The sequence below is a fragment of the Bos indicus x Bos taurus genome, chromosome 13, assembly GCF_003369695.1.
Source record: "Bos indicus x Bos taurus breed Angus x Brahman F1 hybrid chromosome 13, Bos_hybrid_MaternalHap_v2.0, whole genome shotgun sequence".
Lineage (NCBI taxonomy): Eukaryota > Metazoa > Chordata > Mammalia > Artiodactyla > Bovidae > Bos > Bos indicus x Bos taurus.
The window spans coordinates 67,750,768-67,769,450 of NC_040088.1; the positions used below are offsets into that span (position 1 = coordinate 67,750,768).

General features: G+C 42.0%; 1 protein-coding gene across 1 annotated transcript in view; it reads left to right on the forward strand.

The window, feature by feature from the left end:
• The window catches only part of TAF3 (TATA-box binding protein associated factor 3), a 122,276-nt gene that overhangs the window by 85,182 nt on the left and 18,411 nt on the right, over nucleotides 1-18,683 (forward strand). The window contains exons 3-4 of the mRNA XM_027560172.1: nucleotides 1,841-3,669; nucleotides 11,170-11,252. Of these exons, the coding sequence (XP_027415973.1) occupies nucleotides 1,841-3,669; nucleotides 11,170-11,252 (1,912 nt within the window). The remainder of the gene's footprint in view (nucleotides 1-1,840; nucleotides 3,670-11,169; nucleotides 11,253-18,683) is intronic.

Here is an 18,683-nt window from a genome sequence, read left to right on the forward strand (position 1 = left end):
ATAAATAAGCATGGTGCATTTCTACAACAGTGAAAATGAACTGACTACAGCTACCTGCATGGACATAAGAGATGCCCAGAAACATAATGTTAGGGGGGGAAAAGCTGAAAGATATTATAGTATGATACCGCTTACATAAAGTTCAAAAATAAGTCGCTGCATACAAATGAGGTAAAACTGTACAGGAAACAAGGGAAGGATAGTAAAAAGAAGAGGAGTTACCTGGAATGGGGTGGAGAGGAGAGGGGAGAGCATCCATCAGAAAGTAACCAAGGGGCGTCTCGATGGCGCTGCTAGGGCTGTCTTCTTGAAGTTGGGTGGTGGTTTTACAGGTACTCATTCATCGTTATGCTTTATGCCTTGCATGCAGTCACACTCTCTGTTATGTATCTGTTTCTAATTCAGAAAACTGTTATATTTTCACACTTTTCCTGTTCTTATTAAAGCTTAAGTCTTTCTCTTCCAGCAAAATTCCCTCTTCCATTTTGATTAATTTTGATGCCACCATTGATGCTTTCTTATAAAATCTTTAAGCATAAAATATTTGTAACTTAATAAAAAGAAGCATTTGTGTTTTTAAGTATTTTTATAATTCATTTATATTCCTCTAAAGCACATAAAACTTCTAGATGCATACAAGTTATTAGGGACTTGAAATAAAAAAATGAAAATTAAACATTAAAAATAAAATAACAGAACTGGAATGATCCTCTCTAGTTTGTGGAGACCTACTTTGAATCAAGCATTATGTTAAAAATTTTTTTTCACTTAAATGTAAGCAGCCATCATAAATTTTTCTAATACTTTCTGAGGTTCTTATACAGTTTCCTTGTGGCCCCCTCCATCTCTGTGTCATCTGTTCCTTCATCCTGTACTTCTCCATTCCCAGTCTCCAAATACCCAAAACGCTCCCTCATTCATCAGGTCTTTTCCAGGTCTTTGACACGGAGGTAGTCTGTTTCTCCTTTGAGCTGCTATGAGGCTTTGTCTTATAGTCCTGATCACTTTCTACAGACGGTCCACCTGCATGGTGTCTCCTGCTGAACTGTAAGGGCTTTTAGGTCGTGGTTTATTCCTGACTTCCTCCAGCAGCCCTTTCAGCCTTTATCATTGTGCATGGTAGATGCTTGGTTAATATGTGCAGAAGGAAAGAATCTGACCCCACAACAACTTGGTCAGGTTGGCGGGGCAGGTAACATTAGCCCCTTTTGAAAGGTCAGAAAACAGCCTCCAAGAGATTGAGAGACTGCCTCGGGCCCATTGCTCTGCGATGCCTGAACGCCTGTGGAAACACCGCATCTCTAAGGCCAAGCCAAGTGTCTTCCATATCGCCACACTACTTCTCAAAGTGGCTATCCCTAAGTCAGCAGACGGGAGGAAGAAAGCATATGAACTATTAAAAAGTATTCTTTTCTGTCATTTCTGAGGTTAGTAGTTTACATGCTAACCTGTCTCTTGGTTTTTAGAAGGGTGTGGGGGGGGCATGTACACAAGAGGAAGAGAAAAAGAGAAAGGCAGTATTTAGTCAAGCTGGGAAAAGAATTAAGGAAGCAAAGGGCAAACAAGAAATCTTTAGCAGACTTCAGATCCTGCATTTAAGGCCACGTTGCTCAAAAGGAAAACAGTTCGTGTGTCTCCTGGCACTGGTTGCCACTCCTCAAAGACGGCATGCGTGTTTGGAAGGTCCTAGAAAACTTAACCGCTCTACTCTCTAACAACTGTCAATAATTTCCTTTCTTTCCTAGAAATCATGTTTGAAGCATTGTTTTTTTTTTCCCCCCTTAGGGTATTTTTTAAATATATATATCCTAATAACACTTCTTTTTTCTTCCTTCCCCAGAAGAAGAAGAAGAGCAGGTACCCACAGATGGAGGCACGTCAGCAGAAGCCATGCAGGTTCCCCTGGAGGAAGATGACGAGCTGGAGGAAGAGGAGATTATTAATGATGAGAATTTCTTGGGTAAGAGGCCTCTGGACAGTCCGGAAGCTGAAGAAATGCCCGCGATGAAGCGGCCACGCCTGCTAAGCACCAAGGGGGACGCCCTGGATGTGGTGTTACTGGAGGCTCGAGAGCCGCTCAGCTCGCTAAACCCCCAGAAGATCCCTCCCATGCTGTCCCCCGTCCACACCCAGGACAGCACGGACCCAGCTCCTCCATCACCAGAACCACCAATGTTAGCTCCGGTGGCAAAATCACAGATGCCAACCACAAAACCATTGGAAGCAAAGTCGTTTACACCCAAAACAAAGACTAAAACCAGTTCTCCAGGACAGAAGACGAAATCACCCAAAATGATTCCGTCACCAGCCATGGTCGGAAGTCCTATTCGGTCTCCAAAAACCATATCCAAAGAAAAGAAATCTCCTGGACGTTCCAAGAGCCCGAAGAGCCCCAAGAGCCCCAAGGTCATGACTCACATTCCCCAAGTACCTGTCAGACCTGACACACCCAACAGGACTCCTTCAGCCACAATAAGTGAGAAAATCAGTAAAGAGACTGTTCAGGTGAAACAGATACAGACACTGCCTGATGCTGGGAGACTGAACAGTGAGAGTCAGCTCAGAAAGGCTGTCGTCACCGACAAGACCATCGATGACTCCATTGATGCTGTGATCGCACGGGCTTGTGCGGAACGCGAGCCCGATCCTTTCGAGTTCTCTTCTGGGTCTGAATCAGAAGGAGACATTTTTACCAGCCCTAAGAGAATTTCAGGTTCAGACTCTGCTACCCCCAAAGCCTCCACCTCCTCCAATAATTTCCCCAAGTCCGGGTCCACCCCTCTGCCTCTTTCAGGCGGAACTTCAAGTTCGGACAATTCGTGGACAATGGACGCATCCATCGACGAGGTGGTTCGGAAGGCCAAGATGGGGACCCCTCCCAGCATGCCCCCCAGCTTCCCTTACATTTCCTCCCCTTCGGTCTCTCCTCCCACCCCTGAGCCCGCGCACAAGGTGTATGAGGAGAAACCCAAACCGCCGGCCTCCTTGGACGTCAAAAAGAAGTTGAAAAAGGAACTGAAGACGAAGATGAAGAAGAAAGAGAAGCAGCGAGATAAGGAGAGGGACCGGGACAAAAGCAAGGAGAAAAGCAAAGAGAAGGAGAAAGGGAAGGAGAAGGAGAAAGACAGGGAGGCCACCAAGGAAGCCAAGTATCCCTGGAAGGACTTTCTCAAAGACGAAGAGGCCGATCCCTACAAGTTCAAGATAAAAGAGTTCGAAGATGTGGATCCAAAAGCCAGGTTGAAAGACGGGATTGTGAGGAAGGAAAAGGAGAAGCACAAAGACAAGAAAAAAGACCGAGAAAAGGGCAAAAAGGACAAAGAGAAGCGGGACAAAGAGAAAGTGAAAGAGAAAGGCCGCGAGGAGAAGCTGAAGGCCCCCCCGGCCCCGCTGGTCCTGCCCCCCAAGGACGTGGCGCTGCCCCTGTTCAGCCCCGCGGCCGCCATGCGCATCACGGCCGTGCTGCCCTCCCTGACGCCCGTGCTCCCCGAGAAGCTCTTTGAGGAGAAGGAGAAGCCCAAGGAGAAGGAGAGGAAGAAGGACAAAAAGGAGAAGAAGAAAAAGAAAGAGAAAGAAAAGGAGAAAGAGAAGAAGGAAAAGGAGAGGGAGAAAGAGAAGCGCGAGAGAGAGAAGAGGGAGAAGGAGAAGGAGAGACACAAGCATGAGAAAGTAAGCACTCTACCTTTGGGGCCCCGTTTGAACCCTGTCCTGGTGGAAAGCGCAGGTAGAGCCAGCAGCTGTCTGTCTGTTCCGGATGTAAATCACCCACGGCTTAACTGGAAGCTGGTCTGTAATGTGTTTACAGAATTTAATTTTAAGTCTCAAACCCATAAACCTGTCATCAGCCTCCCCCCTCCCCTGCCCTGCCCCCCCATACACCAGAAAACGTTCAAAATTCATAAGCCTGAGAGGAATCCAATCCATAGGCCATCATATCTCTGTTAGCCACACTAATCTCTGGCCAGTTTAAAAAGATCCGTACTCTTCAATTGTAAATAGTATTTTTTTTTTTGGTAATTATCAAGTCTGCTGCATACTGATCTGTACCCAAATGGTAGATACCTGGAAAAAGCAGGACCTAGTTTTCTCAGAGCGGGCGAAACCATGGCCCTGCCCTCCTAAGAGGACAGCAAGGCCCACGGGTCCTCGCTCCCTGACACGGCTCTCTGGTTGGTGAGCCGTTTTGCAAGTATTTAAGGTCATGCCTGTCTTCTACTTTCTGCAACATGTCTTATCCGTCTGTTTTCTGCTTTAATAAGATGAGGACACGTCTCTTGAGTATCTAGCTCATCTGACAGCCTGGTTAGTGGGGAGAAACTAATGCTGAATATTGTCCATGTAAGTAGCTCAGGCTTCCATAGAACACAGTCTAAGAAACCGATGTATCCATACATCCTGCAGTTTGTAGCGGGAAGGACCTCGAGCCCTGTGGCACAGGGTGTGACCTCTGCCTTGATAGCTTTGCTCTCGCCCCACCATTCTTTGGATTACAGCGGTTGACTAGTTGATTAGACAATTTCTTTTAAACTTTCTTAAAAAGTGTCCAAGTATTCCTGCTGCTATACATGCAGACCCTCAAAGATCCTCTCCCTGCCCTCTGGGAGCATCCCTTTTTGAGGCTGGCTACAAAATCATACCCAGTAATATTTCCCACATGGTAAAGTGTGCTGTATTTGACCTACAGCAGCTCTATAATCCATACTTTTGCACTGATTTTCATTTCAGACTTAACTGGGAAAATTAGTTTAGCTGATGAGCTAGCCAGGATAATCTCAAATTTTCCTGCCTAACTTTATTCTTTCTCTGTTCCCCTTGGCTATTATTCTAAAATATAAAGAAGTAGAGTGGAAATTCTGAAATTAATAACTGAACATCAGCAGGTTAACAAGACACAGAAATCCAACTCTTTTTTTGTCCATTTTTGAAATCGCTTTATTATTGCATTATTTTCCCGTGGTACCTGGAAGATTTTAAAGCACTTTCACGTGCCTTAGTTTCTCCCCTGACACCCATGTGACATGGGTCCGGTGGGTATTGTTATAACATGTATGGATGAGACATAAACATGTCTCATGTTTATGGATGTTTATGTTTATGGATGAGAAACAGCCTGAGCGACTTGTCCAGGATTGAGGTCACAGCCAGCAAGAACCAGGTCCTTTACACACAAACTTGACTTCCCATTTTGAAATGTTTACAGCAGTTAGCCACTTGTCCATTAGGTACGTAGTAACTTGGCAGAGGAGCCCTTAGCAAATCAAGAGTACGGTTGCTTTCACCATCTCAAGCCTGGAAAGTCCATGGTGGGGGTTTCAGTGGCCACTGTGACTTGAGTAAAGCGCATCAGGTTAGCTGGTAAAACGACCCCTGCCTTTGGGAAGGACCAGTCCCTCAGACCATCGTGGTTGGAGGCTCAGTTACAAGCCACACAGATTTCACCTAACAGAGGTAATCAGGCCCTTGTATCAGTTTTGATGGTTATGGAGCAGTTTTTAAAGATAAAAACTTATCAAAATCAGCCATCAGGGCTTTAAAATGAATAAACGTTGCTGTCTCTGGAGGTCAGCCCGAGTTCCCACCCTGACCTTTCCAGCCTGTGAGCTTGGGCACCTGGGCACCTGGGTGAGAGTAGCTCTCCTCACCACGTCCCCTTGGGGCAGCCTGCTGCGCCTCACTTTAGTTGTCTTACTTCTGCATACATAGAAGACTAAGTTGGGGGAGAGTGGTCTCCCCGGTTCACGCCTCTTGACAAAAGGTCCCCGGCGTCTTTCCTTTCTGTTGTAAGTATACTGTTGACTCATTTCCATCATGTTCTCATCAGCTTTCACGATGAACTAGTGAAATGAGGGGCTTTCAGTAAACAAAATCTAACCTCAGTAAGAAGGGGGGAATATTCCCTTCCTGTTTCTTACAACTGTCTGTTCCATGAAGAAACTAGTAACTTCATGTTAAATGAATCTGTTTGAGTTTATAGACGCTTCCTCAAGCCCATGCCCAAGGCTGTGGAGGCACGAACTGAACTCTTACTGAGAGCCCGAATCCTGTTTCACTCTCCCCACTGGATCCCACTCCTTATATACCTGACCACAACCGTAAATCTTCTGACCATCTGTTTAATAGTTTAAACAGTTTATCAGTGTTAGCTAGACTATGTTTCTGAATGGAAATAATGTAAAGACCTTCATTGTTAAGAAAGACAGCAGAGTAGTTGCCAGTTGGAATACTTCAGCATCTAAAATTTTAGGTTATTAAATTCAGCTTTCCACCAGTACTATTTTGGGGTGTTTTTCTGATATATTAGCATAGATAGATATCTGAACCAGTGCTGGCTGAACTTGCTGCCAGTGGCACACATATATAGGTGTGTGTGTGTGTGTGTGTGTTTAATGAAAGAAGTTTAACATTAAAAAAATAGAAAGTAAAAACTTGGCCAGATTATATTGACAAAGCTGCCCATTACCTTTGCAGAAAGTCCCTGTCAGAAGATAAACTTTAAAGCTGGAATGCATGAAAGAGTTCCAAGATAGAATTTAAATTTAAACTGATTCTTTATAGATAAGCTTTTTAAAAATCCACCTCTTTGCTTCAAGTCAGGATTTTAAAAATAAATTTCCCCTTTAAATCTCTTGAGCGATTTTCATTTTTTGCAAGGCCGCACTGCTGGTGTCCTGGAAAAATGGAGAGTTAGAGCTTTATCAGTTGGTGCCCTGAGGTATGTGGCAAAGAAGCTAAATCCTTGAAGATTAGCAAAAAAAATGCAGCACATGGCAATAAGGGGCTTATATGACGACTAGTATTAGTTCAGGTGAAAGAAGTATTGCTTATACATAAAACTGGACAAATCCACTGACAATGTATTTTTAGTTAGCTACAAAGGAGTCTTATATTACTGGACTTTGCTTCTTTAGTGAATTGGGAAGCTTAGTAATCCACTGTAAATGCTCTTCCACGCGCCCCAATTCTCAGCATCATTCTAAAGTACTCTTCTTTTATTTTAACCCTTACAAGCTCCTCTTTCCCCTGGATTTTGGCTTCGTGCCATTAAAAGATGGTGTCAGTCTAACTGTTCAGGAGATCGAAGCCATTGTCATCCAGTGTTGATTGCCACCGGATGGGCACATGAGAAGTCATTGCATGATTGTAGGAAACTTCCCTGTGTTTTTATCTGGGTGGCTACTCAGATAAAGTCAGCGTGAACAAAGGTCTGGAGAGAAATTTTTATTTAGAAAGTGTGCTTTCTCTATCAACATTGTTAGCATCCTTACTAGTCTTTTTCTATGCTTGCTTGAATTTTATCTTTCAGTTAAATCTGCTTTAAGAATGAAATGAAAGTATTTAACTGCTTTTCAGTAGGGTTGCCATACGTCCTGGCTTGCCTGGGACAGTCCAGTTTACACCTGTTACATGGTGTGAATAACAGCTCCTGCTTTCGCTGTCAAAGCTCTTTCTGGATGGGGTAGTCACCCTAATTACAGGGAAAACTTTGAGCCGAGGTAACAGGTTCTGAGTTGTTCATTAATTCAGCAATTTTACTAAATATCTCTTGTCCTCAGGGCACATATATACCGTTTTTAATCTGACTCTTAAAATAGCCTGCATTTTTGTTTCCTTTTGCTTTTACATATTGTATCATTTAACTTTTTAAAATACTGGTTGTAAAAAGACCATGCCTTGATTCTTTTTGTCCTGCCAAGTCATTGCAGTCAGCCTCAAAAAGCCAGCAAGTTCAGTTGAATGGAGGTGAGGCCAACATTCATCTCAGTTTCCATGTAAGCTAGTTTGTTTTCCATAGGAGAAAAAACTGTATTTTACAGTCTACCCTAGCCATCTCACAAGTACGTGTCACTCACCATAAAAGACATTGACAAAGAGACTGAATAGTTCCCTGTAGGATATCAGCATCGCCAGAAGAAAAAGACCCAAACTATGTGGCAGAGAGTCACAAATACTGTGGTGAAACAGAGGGTGAATTGGGGGCAGAGGACTAAATTTCGGTCATTTACTTACTAACTTTGTAACTCTGGCCAAACCACTCAATCTTTCTGAGCCCTCAGTTACATGTGAGTAATAATTCCTTCCACACACCTTAGAGAGTTATGGAGATCACGTGGGATTGTGTGTATGGGACACACTTGGTGGAGTGCTGTGCAAGTAAGTTGGAATTATTGTGCAGTGTGGTAATAGGAATGGACCCGAGTAAAGTGAGAAGCATAATGATACTAAAGAAGATTTTTTAAAAGGGCAAACGGCTTTATTTTTTTAATAAAGCTTAAGGGGTTTAATAATAGTTTTGTGGGTTGAAGGAATATGGAATATTACTTCTAATACTAGCATCACTTATGAGTGTATGTGTGAGACCCTAAAATATTTTAGAATTGAAGAAATTTAGGAACTTTATATAATTTTTCATTCTCTGAATTAAAAAAAAGAAAAACTGTATTCAGTCCTAGTTTTGCCATTTTTGTGACCTTAAAATAGAAAAGGAAAAGGAAACAGAAAGAAAGGGAAAATGGTTGCTTCACGTATGATCATTCTGTCTGTAAAATGGAAACCATAACACCTGCCCCACCTGTTTGTTAAAGAACCTGAATGAGAACATCTGAAAAAGAACCAGACGTAATGCCTGGCAAGCATTAAGTGTTTTAAAACTGTTTGTTTGCTTGGGACATACTTATTTTCCCAGAGGTAACAGAATGGTGAGAAAAATATAGAAACCTTAGTAGTTTACAAAATAGGCTAGACCATTGGTTCTCAGGTTTGGGTTAGATATAGATGTCTGTGGTCAAAGAATCAGAGAAAGTGAATTCAGAGGTTTTTCCGTGGGTCTCTCTCTGCCCCCGCCCCAGTGACCCTTGGTCCCCGAAGCCTCGAGGAAACTACTGGATTAAGAATGGGGCAAAAGTGAGACCATTTAGAGGAGCAGGTTTTTGTGGGGAAACTGATAAGATTTAGATGTGGTGAAATCTTTATAGAGTAGTTGAAAATGTCCAGCAGACAGCATTATATTCTGGTGTTACTTCCAGTCAGTGCTGGTCCAGAGAGGGTGATTTTGAAGCCATGACATATTGAAAACTTTTACGACCAAATCCATGAATGTGAGTGAAGTTGGTGTCGGGTGACAAGAAGAGAGGACCCAGCGAGCAAAGAAGGACTTTGTTCAGGTCAGGGAAGGAGCATGGTGAAGATCTCAGTGGAGCAATAGACAGGAACACTAGGGAAGAGTGGGTGTCTAGAAAGAGTGGCTTTAGTTGGGCCAGAAAGGAGAGTGAAGTTGGGTGAGGAGTGGAAAGACTAGAACATGTGAGAGGTCATCAGCTGGAGGGTAAAGGGGAGGTAAGTGTTTTAAATGAGAGTTGAGCGCATTAGAAAGCTGGAAGAAAATAATGGAACCGAGACAGTGGAGATGCCACAAATAAGGAGGAAGTTTCTTTCACAGACTGGAGGAGACAGACTCTAGTGTAAATGTGGGTGCAGACATTTGTAGGGAATGGAAGGAGTTGTGCCCAGTGGTTTCAGCATTGTTTCCTGTGAGGTTTGATGAGCAGAAGGGGAAGGAAGTATATGGGATGGGTCTTAAAAGCTGTAAATGTTTGAAATCATTGCTTCCGATTGATTCTTAAAATATATCTTAGGCACTTATGTGTCAGACCCTACAACAGGCACTGGGAAATAGCAATGCACAGAGCAGGCATGGTCTCCACTCTTATCTAGTTTAGCAGAGAATCCAAATAGGTAGACAGTCTTAAAGGCACAGATGAAATTGGAGTTTTGGTGGCAGAAGCTGGAGCAGTTTTACATTTTTTCTTTGGAATTAGTGCTCTGGGGAATGATTTCAGATTGGTCCTGGACAAATGGTGAAATGACTGAGAGGCAAGGAGTTGAGGGTGCTTGCAGGATAAGTGGGTCATTCAGCAGAGGTTGGTTGAGTACCTCCTGTGTGTCATGCACTGCTCAAGAGAATGAATGAAGTCATAGGTCTTGATGGGACCGTGGATTTACAAAAAACAAACAAAACTCAAGAAAGGGACAGGTTAAAACATACAAAAAATGGTAGATTTGATCAATGTGCAATATATTGGTTCTGTGAGATACTATTGGGTTGACCCAGAAGTTCCTTTGGGTTTTTCCTTAATATCGTAGGATAAAAACCATGATGAACTTTTTGGCCAAAGGCAATATATTGAGCACTGTGTTATAAACTCCTTCCCCTTTAGAACCATTGCACAATTTCTTTTCTTAATTTCTCTTGAGCTTGAAATACATAAATCAGAGGTTGGACCAGTTGTCGCAGTGACTAGCGGCGTTCTCCTGCCGAGCCAGGGATGTTGATGCCTGGCAGTGCCTGGGACATCTGCTCAACAACAAACCACCCCACCGAGAATGCCAGTGAAAACCCTGTTGAAAAACTGTGGTGCAGGTGATAATTTGAACGGCAGGGCTTTTTCTCATTTTGTTCATTTAAAATACTGATTTTACTATAGAGGATCTTCAAGTCAGAAATTGGAAAGAAGCCCTTTCAATACCATAGTTGATTTGTATGTTCCTTTTCTGATTATTAGCTCAACTATTTGAGCTGGTATCTTCAACTTACTCAGCAGTCACTGCCTTCACCATGAATCCTTTCTAAGTAAATATGTTTTGTCTCTTACAGTATTTTAGATCACTTTTCTACTAGCAGCCAAAAAATGAAGCAGTTCAGTGCTATCATTACACTGGGTGGGTCAGTTCTCTTATATGGCATGATAAACGTAAGATGAGTTTAATGTTTTTCAAGACCCATAAATTTTATCTTATAATGAAGCTCTTTCTGCAGTTTTTTGCTATTATATATTAAGTCTGGCAGTCACATAAATATTCCACTGAATGACTGAGGCAACAATTCTTGTTTAAAAATTCTGACAATAAAATCCAAGAAATTAATCAAAACTAAGCAAATACAGAAATAGCTCCCATATTTAAAGTGTTTAAAATTGGGGGAATTTCTCATGATGCCTGAGTGTTTGAGAAATGAAAACTAAAGAGCCCCAGGTTAGCTTTACCTCTAGCACCTCAGCCACATTTGAAACTCAAAAGCCTATCAAGTTTGTGGGGATGAGGAAGTAGGGGAAAAGGGAGGTGGTACTTCTGTTGAGAAATGTGTAATTGACTGTAATGTACTGTCTTCGACAGATCAAAGTGGAGCCCGTGGTCCCAGCCCCAAGCCCCGTCATCCCCAGACTGACTCTCAAAGTTGGAGCCGGCCAGGACAAGATGTAAGTACTGACGTTGCGGTGTAGAGGGCATGAGATGGAACTTAACTTTCATTCCTCTTCCCTAACGGGTTAGAACTCTACGGATCTTTCCAATGTGAACATGTACAATCAGGCTTTATTCTGAGAAGTCTTCATTCTCAAATGTTTATTGGTTTCCTTCTCAGAGTAAATGCTTACAGCTTTATTCAACATATAGGAGCCTTTCTGCCCACCCCACCCCCAAGCCCCTCACCCCAGTTCTTCTCTTCTTTTAAAGACTAATACAGGACATTGTTTCTGCTTAGTTTGTGAGGCCCCGATTATCTGAAAAATAAGAAACTGTATTGAATGGACTGACTGCCCACATTACATCCAGGTGGATGTAGTATTAAACCTTCTCAAACGTGTGTTCTCTGTCACCAGGACAAAGAATGAAGATTCTCTTCCTGCTCAGATTGCACATGGTTTTATTCTGTGTGTGCATATAAAACAAGGATAATGCCAAAAGCTTGGTCAAGCACTGTATCAGTGACAACTGAAGTCTGAATTATCCACCCTTTTTTTTTAAGAGAGAACTGGAAATGTAGACCTGGTGTTTACTGTTTTTTTCTTAATTTCATGGAATCATCACATCGGCCTAGCCTTCTTCAAAGTTAATTTGTTGGCTGTGTTTCTTTTATTCATTTTTGTGATATGAATTAAGACTTAAAATGCTCTTGTGTGATCCTCATAAGGTGATGAACATTGATCTTTTTTTTTTGCAAATCATGTTGAAAATCATTCATCTAAAAACCATACTATGCATCATTTCAGTGAATTTTACAAGCTCAGAGTACAAATTTATAACTGTACTTTTTACCCGTAAAGCCTAAAGATGGATTAGTTTACATCACAAGCAATCAAATGTTATATAGAAAATAGGTTTACAAAGCATTTAACTTTCATTCAGTTTTTAACCATAAAGATCAAAGTAGGAGCCATGAACTTATTTGTTTAGTAGGTAGAGTAGACAACAGCAAGTTTGCTTTGCATTCTCATCATTCGTTCCATCTTAGAGTTTGTGTGTTGGACAAGGCAATGGCACCCCACTCCAGTACTCTTGCCTGGAAAATCCCATGGACACAGGAGCCTGGTAGGCTGCAGTCCATGGGGTCGCTAAGAGTCGGACACGACTGAGCGACTTCACTTTGACTTTTCACTTTCATGCATTGGAGAAGGAAATGGCAACCCATTCCGGTGTTCTTGCCTGGAGAATCCCAGGGACGGGGGAGCCTGGTGGGCTGCCGTCTATGGGATCGCACAGAGTCGGACACGACTGAAGCGACTTGGCAGCAGCAGCAGAGCTTGTGTGTAGCGTGTATTTTATGCAGCCACTGCTTCTGTTAATTCCAAATGTAATACTGAGAAAAAGTCCAGTGTCACTCCTATTAATGATGGTGTAGGGCAAACATGGCCTTCTAGGAGAGTGTGTATTCTTCTGAAGATTGAAAGAAGAAAATCTGGTTAGTGCTTTTCTTGCCTAAATTATCTACGTAATTTCCACATTGCTTGTTCTGGTTGTGCCAGCAGAGACCCAGACAGTAGGCTGTAGTATTACTGACAAGCTTAGAAAATGGACCAAAAGTACCATAGATTGAGCTCTTTTTAAACCAAATACTGTGCAGGTGCCCTTCTATCTTCCCTACAAAAATTGTAATCATGTCCTTATCCCTCAGCCATTAGCTAGTTAGCACAGGGACCCAACCAAAGCACCTGTACCTGCCATCTCCTTAGAAATCCTGTCTTTGGGTTCATTTCTCTGAAGGAAAGATACTCTTACCTATCTCTGGACAAATACTCTTCTCCTCCCCATTCATATTTTATTCCAGTTTTGTCCTAAATCACCATTACTTCACCTTTCCTTACACATACAAGTTCAGCTTGCTTATTCCTTTAGAGGAATAAGATTTTTAGAAAGGCATTGATAGTAGTAATCTTCACATCTGCCTTTAAGCATCTTTCTGTTGTTCGGTTGACTAATTCCTTTCCCTATCAATAAATCACTCATATACCTAAGGTATTGGAAGTTGTGAGAAATAGATCCTATGACTCTGGAACAGAATGTCCAGTATCAGGGAAATTATAGTACCCAGACAGTCTAGACAAATTGTCCTTGAAAGTATAACATGTAACGTGACCTTTCTGATATTTAGGAAATAACTCCCGTATCATATGAATAATCAATCATTTGACCAAAGTCAGAGCCAAGGAAATATATACTTATAATGAACAAAGGACACGACTGAGCGACTTCACTTTGACTTTTCACTTTCATGCATTGGAGGAGGAAATGGCAACCCACTCCAGTGTTCTTGCCTGGAGAATCCCAGGGACAGAGGAGCCTGGTGGGCTGCTGTCTATGGGGTCGCACAGAGTCGGACACGACTGAAGCGACTTAGCAGCAATGAACAAAGGAATAAATTAAGTGAAATATATTACATTTTAAACTTGAAAGAAAAAGAGGCCCAAGTCACATATTGTTCAGTCGGTATGTCCTGCCTGACTCTTTGTGACCTCATGGACTGCAGCACACCAGGTTCCTCTGTCCTCCACTGTCTCCTGGAGTTTGCTCAAGTTCTTGTTCATTGAGTCAATGATACAATCCAACCATCTCACCCTTTGCTTACCTCTTCTCCTTTTGCCTTCAATCTTTCTCAGCATCAGGGTCTTCCAGAGTTGATTCTCTGCATCAGGTGGCCAAAGTACTGGAGCTTCAGCTTCGGCATCAGTCATTCCAGTGAATATTCAGGGTTGATCTCCTTGCAGTCCAAGGGACTCTTAAGTCTTCTCCAACACTGAAATTCGAAAGCATCAGTTCTTCAGCACTCAGCCTTCTTTATGGCCCAGCTCTCACATCCATACATGACTACAGGAAAAACCATACCTTTGACTTCTATGGACCTTTGTCAGCAAAGTGAGGTTTCTGCTTTTAAATATGCTGTCTAGGTTTGTCACAGCTTTCCTTTCAAGGAGCAAGAGTCTTTTAATTTTATGGCTGCAGTGACCATCCGTGGTGATTTTGGAGCCCAAGAAAAGAAAAGCTGTCACTGCTTCTATTTTCCCCCCTTCTATTTGCCCTGAAGTGATGGGATTGGATGCCATGATCTTAGTTTTTTGAATGTTGAGTTTCAAGCCATCTTTTTCACTTTGCTCTTTCACCCTCATCAAGAGGCTCTTTAGTTCCTCTTCACTTTCTGCCATTAGAGTGGTATTATCTGCATAGCTCAGGTTATTGATATTTCTGCTGGTAGTCTCAATTCCAGCTTGTGATTCATCAAGCCTGGCATTTCGTATGATGTACTCTGCATAGAAGTTAAATAAGCAGGGTGACAGTATACAGCCTTGATGTACTCCTTTCCCAATTTTGAACTAGTCCCTTATTCCATGTAAGGTTCTAACTATTGTTTCCTGACCCACATACAAGTTTCTCATGAGACTGGTGAAGTTTTCTGGTATTTTCTTTTCTTTAAGAATTTCTACAGTTTTTTTGTGATCCACACAAAGACTTTAGCAGAGTCAGTGAAGTGTAGTCAGTTAAGCTAAAGTAGATGTTTTCCTGGAATCCCCTTGCTTTCTCCATGATCCAAAGAATGTTAACAATTTGATCTCTGGTTCCTCTGCCTTTCCTTTTTTGTTTTTTGTTTTTTTCATTTTTGGCATTTAGTTCAGAAGAAATTCAAAGAATTGAGTGTCCCTACTATAACAAATCACTTTTCATTTCTGTTTGCTTATTTATGTGAACAAGATTTCTCAGTGTTTCCATTCATCAATATTAGAAATAGAAATTGATATTGATAACACAACATTGTAAATAAACTATACCCTAATAAAAAATTTGGGGGGGTGGATTTTTATCTTTTTTAATTTATTAATTTATTTTTATTGGAGGCTAATTACTTTAAAATATTGTAGTGGTTTTTGCCATACATTGACATGAATCAGCCATGGGTGTACATGTGTCCCCCATCCTGAACCCACCTCCCTCCCCAACCCATCCCTCAGGGTCATCCCAGTGCACCGGCCCTGAGCACCCTATCTCATGCATTGAACCTGGACTGACGATCTGTTTCACATATGGTAATATACATGTTTCAGTGCTGTTCTCCCAAACCATCCCACCGTCTCCCTCTCCCACAGAGTCCAAAAGTCTGTTCTTTATCTCTGTGTCTCTTTTGCTGTCTGGCATATAGCGTCATCATTACCATCTTTCTAAATTCCATATATATGCGTTAATATGCTGTATTGGTGTTTTTCTTTCTGGCTTACTTCACTCTGTATAATAGGCTCCAGTTTCATCCACCTCATTAGAACTGATTCAAATGCATTCTTTGTAATAGCTGAGTTAATATTCCATTGTGTATATGTACCACAGCTTTCTTATCCATTTGTCTGCCAATGGACATCCAGGTTGCTTCCATGTCCTGGCTATTGTAAACAGTGCTTCGATGAACATTGGGATACACGTGTCTCTTTCACTTCTGGTTTCCTCGGTGTGTATGCCCAGCAGTGGGATTGCTGGGTCGTATGGCAGTTCTATTTCCAGGAATTTTAAGGAATCTCCACACTGTTCTCCGTAGTGGCTGTACTAGTTTGCATTCCCACCAACAGTGTAAGAGGGTTCCCTTTTCTCCGCACCCTCTCTAGCATTTATTGTTTGTAGACTCTTTGATAGCAGCCATTCTCACCGGCGTGAGATGGTACCTCATTACGGTTTTGATTTGCATTTCTCTGATAATGAGTGATGTTGAGCATCTTTTCATGTGTTTGATAGCCATCTATATGTCTTCTTTGGAGAAATATCTGTTTAGTTCTTTGGCCTATTTTTTAACAGGTAGTTTATTTTTCTGGTATTGAGCTGCTTGAGCTGCTTATATATTTTTGAGATTAATTCTTTGTCAGTTGCTTCACTTGCTTCTTCTGCCTTTTCTAAACCCAGCTTGTACATTTGGAGGGTCTCAGTTCACATACTGCTGAAGCATAGGCATAGCTTGAAGGATTTTGAGCATTACCTTGTGAAATGTGAAATTAGCATGTGAAATGAGTGCAGTCGTATGGTAGTTTGTACATTCTTTGGCATTGCCCTTCTTTGGGATTGGAATGAAAACTGACCTTTTGCAGGCTTGTGAGCACTGCTGAGTTTTCCAAATTTGCTCACATATTGAGGGCAATACCTTAACAACTTCAGCTTTTAGGATTTGAAATAGCTCATCTGGAATTCCATCACCTCCATTAACTTTGTAGTAATGCTTCCTAAGGCCCACTTGACTTCACACTGCAGGATGTCTGGCTCTAGGTGAGTGACCGCACAATCATAGTTATCCTGGTCATTAAGATATATTTTTTGTATAGTTCTTCTGTGTATTCTTGCCACCTCTTCTTAATCTCTTCTGCTTCTTGAAGAGATATCTAATTTTTCACATTTTATTGATTTCCTCTATTTCTTTGCATTGTTCATTGAAGAAGGCCTCTTACCTCTCCTTGATATTCTCTGGAACTGTGTATCCAGTTGATTAGCTCTTTCCCTTTCTCCCTTGCTTTTCACTTCTCTTCTTTCCTCAGCTATTTGTGAGGCTTCCTCAGTCAATCACTTTGCCTTCTTGCATTTCTTTTTCCTTGGGGTGGTTTTGATCACTACCTCCTGTACAGTGTTAGAAACCTCCGTCCATAGTTCTTCAGCCACTCTCTTTACCAGATCTAATCTCTTGAATCTATTTGTCACCCCCACTGTATAATCATAAGGGATTTGATTTAGGTCATACCTGAATGGCCTAGTGGTTTTCCCTGCATTCTTCAATTTAAGCCTGAATTTTGCAATAAGGAGCTCATGATCTGAGCCACAGTCAGCCCCAGGTCTTATTTTTGCTAACTGTATAGAGCTTCCCCATCTTTGGCTGCAAAGATGCAAAATAATCCCCAGGAGTTGGTGATGGACAGGGAAGCCTGGTGTGCTGCAGTCCGTGGGGTTACAAAGAGTCGGACACAACTGAGTGACTGAACTGAACTGACTTCTGATGCAAAATGATCAATCTGCTTTAACTATTGACCATCTGATGATGTCCATGTGTAAAGTAGTCTCTTGTGTTGTTGGAAGTTGTTTGCTATGACCAGGGTGTTCTCTTGGCAAAATTGTTAGCCTTCGAGCAAGCCTTCTTCATTTTGTATTCCAATGCCAAACTTGCCTGTTATTCCAGTTATCTCTTAACTTCCTACTTTTGCATTCCAGTCCCGTATGATGAAAAGGACATCTTAGAAGATCTTGTAGGTCTTCAGAGAACCGGTCTACTTGAGGTTCTTCAGCATCAGAGACTGGGGCACAGACTTGGATTACTATGTTGAATGGTTTGCCCTGGAAACAAACCAAGATCATTCTGTCACTTTTGAAATTGCACCCAGATACTGTATTTTGGACTCTTTGATGGACTATGAGGGTTACTCCATTTCTTTTAAGAGATTCTTGCCCACAGTAGTAGATATAATGGTCATCTGAATTAAATTCGCCCATTCTCATCCATTTTAGTTCACAGATTCCTAAGATATGGATGTTCACTCTTGCCATCTCTTGCTTGACCATATCCAGCTTACCTTGATTCATGGACCTAACATTCCAGGTTCCTCTGCAATATTATTCTTTAAGGCATCAGACTTTACTTTCACCACCAGGCACATCCACAACTGGGCGTCGCTTCTGCTTTGGCCCAGCCTCTTCATTCTTTCTGGAACTGTTAGTAATTGCCCTCCACTCTTCCCCATAGCATATGGAACGCCTTCCCACCTGGGGGCTCATCTTCCGGTGTCATATTTTTTGCCTTTGTATGCTGTCCCTGGGACCCTCGAGGCAAGAATCCTGGAGCGGTTTGCCATTCCCTCCCCCAGAGGACCACGTTTCGTCAGAACTCTGCACTGTGCCCTGTTTTGTGTGGCCCTACACGGCATGGCTCATGCTTCATTGAGTTATGCAAGCCCCATTGCTGTGAGCAATAGGATTTTATATAAAATACAACATAGTCAGTAAAGCGGGGTCTTTTTGTGTTTTTTTTGTTTTTTTAAATCTAAATCCATGGTCAACAACCTACGGCCATGGGCCAGTCCATCCCACTGTGTGTTTTTTATGGCTCGGCTGAAAGAAATTAAAAGAAGGATAACACTTTATGACACTTGAAAATTATATGAAATTAAAAGTAATCTTTTATTATTGTAGTATAGGGATCATGGCTTATTCCTTGGCAGTAATGATGGAAAAGAGACGGTAGATTCATATAAACATGCCTTTATGTAGTTTGTATTCACCTGGGGCTGTAATGATGCTCTTTTGAAGTGGAATTAATGAGTAGACTAGGACTCAAAGGGGGGGTTTGAATAGTCTAGGGGGAGGAGTTTATTTCTGAAGAACAGGCAGAGAATAGAGTCTTTTGA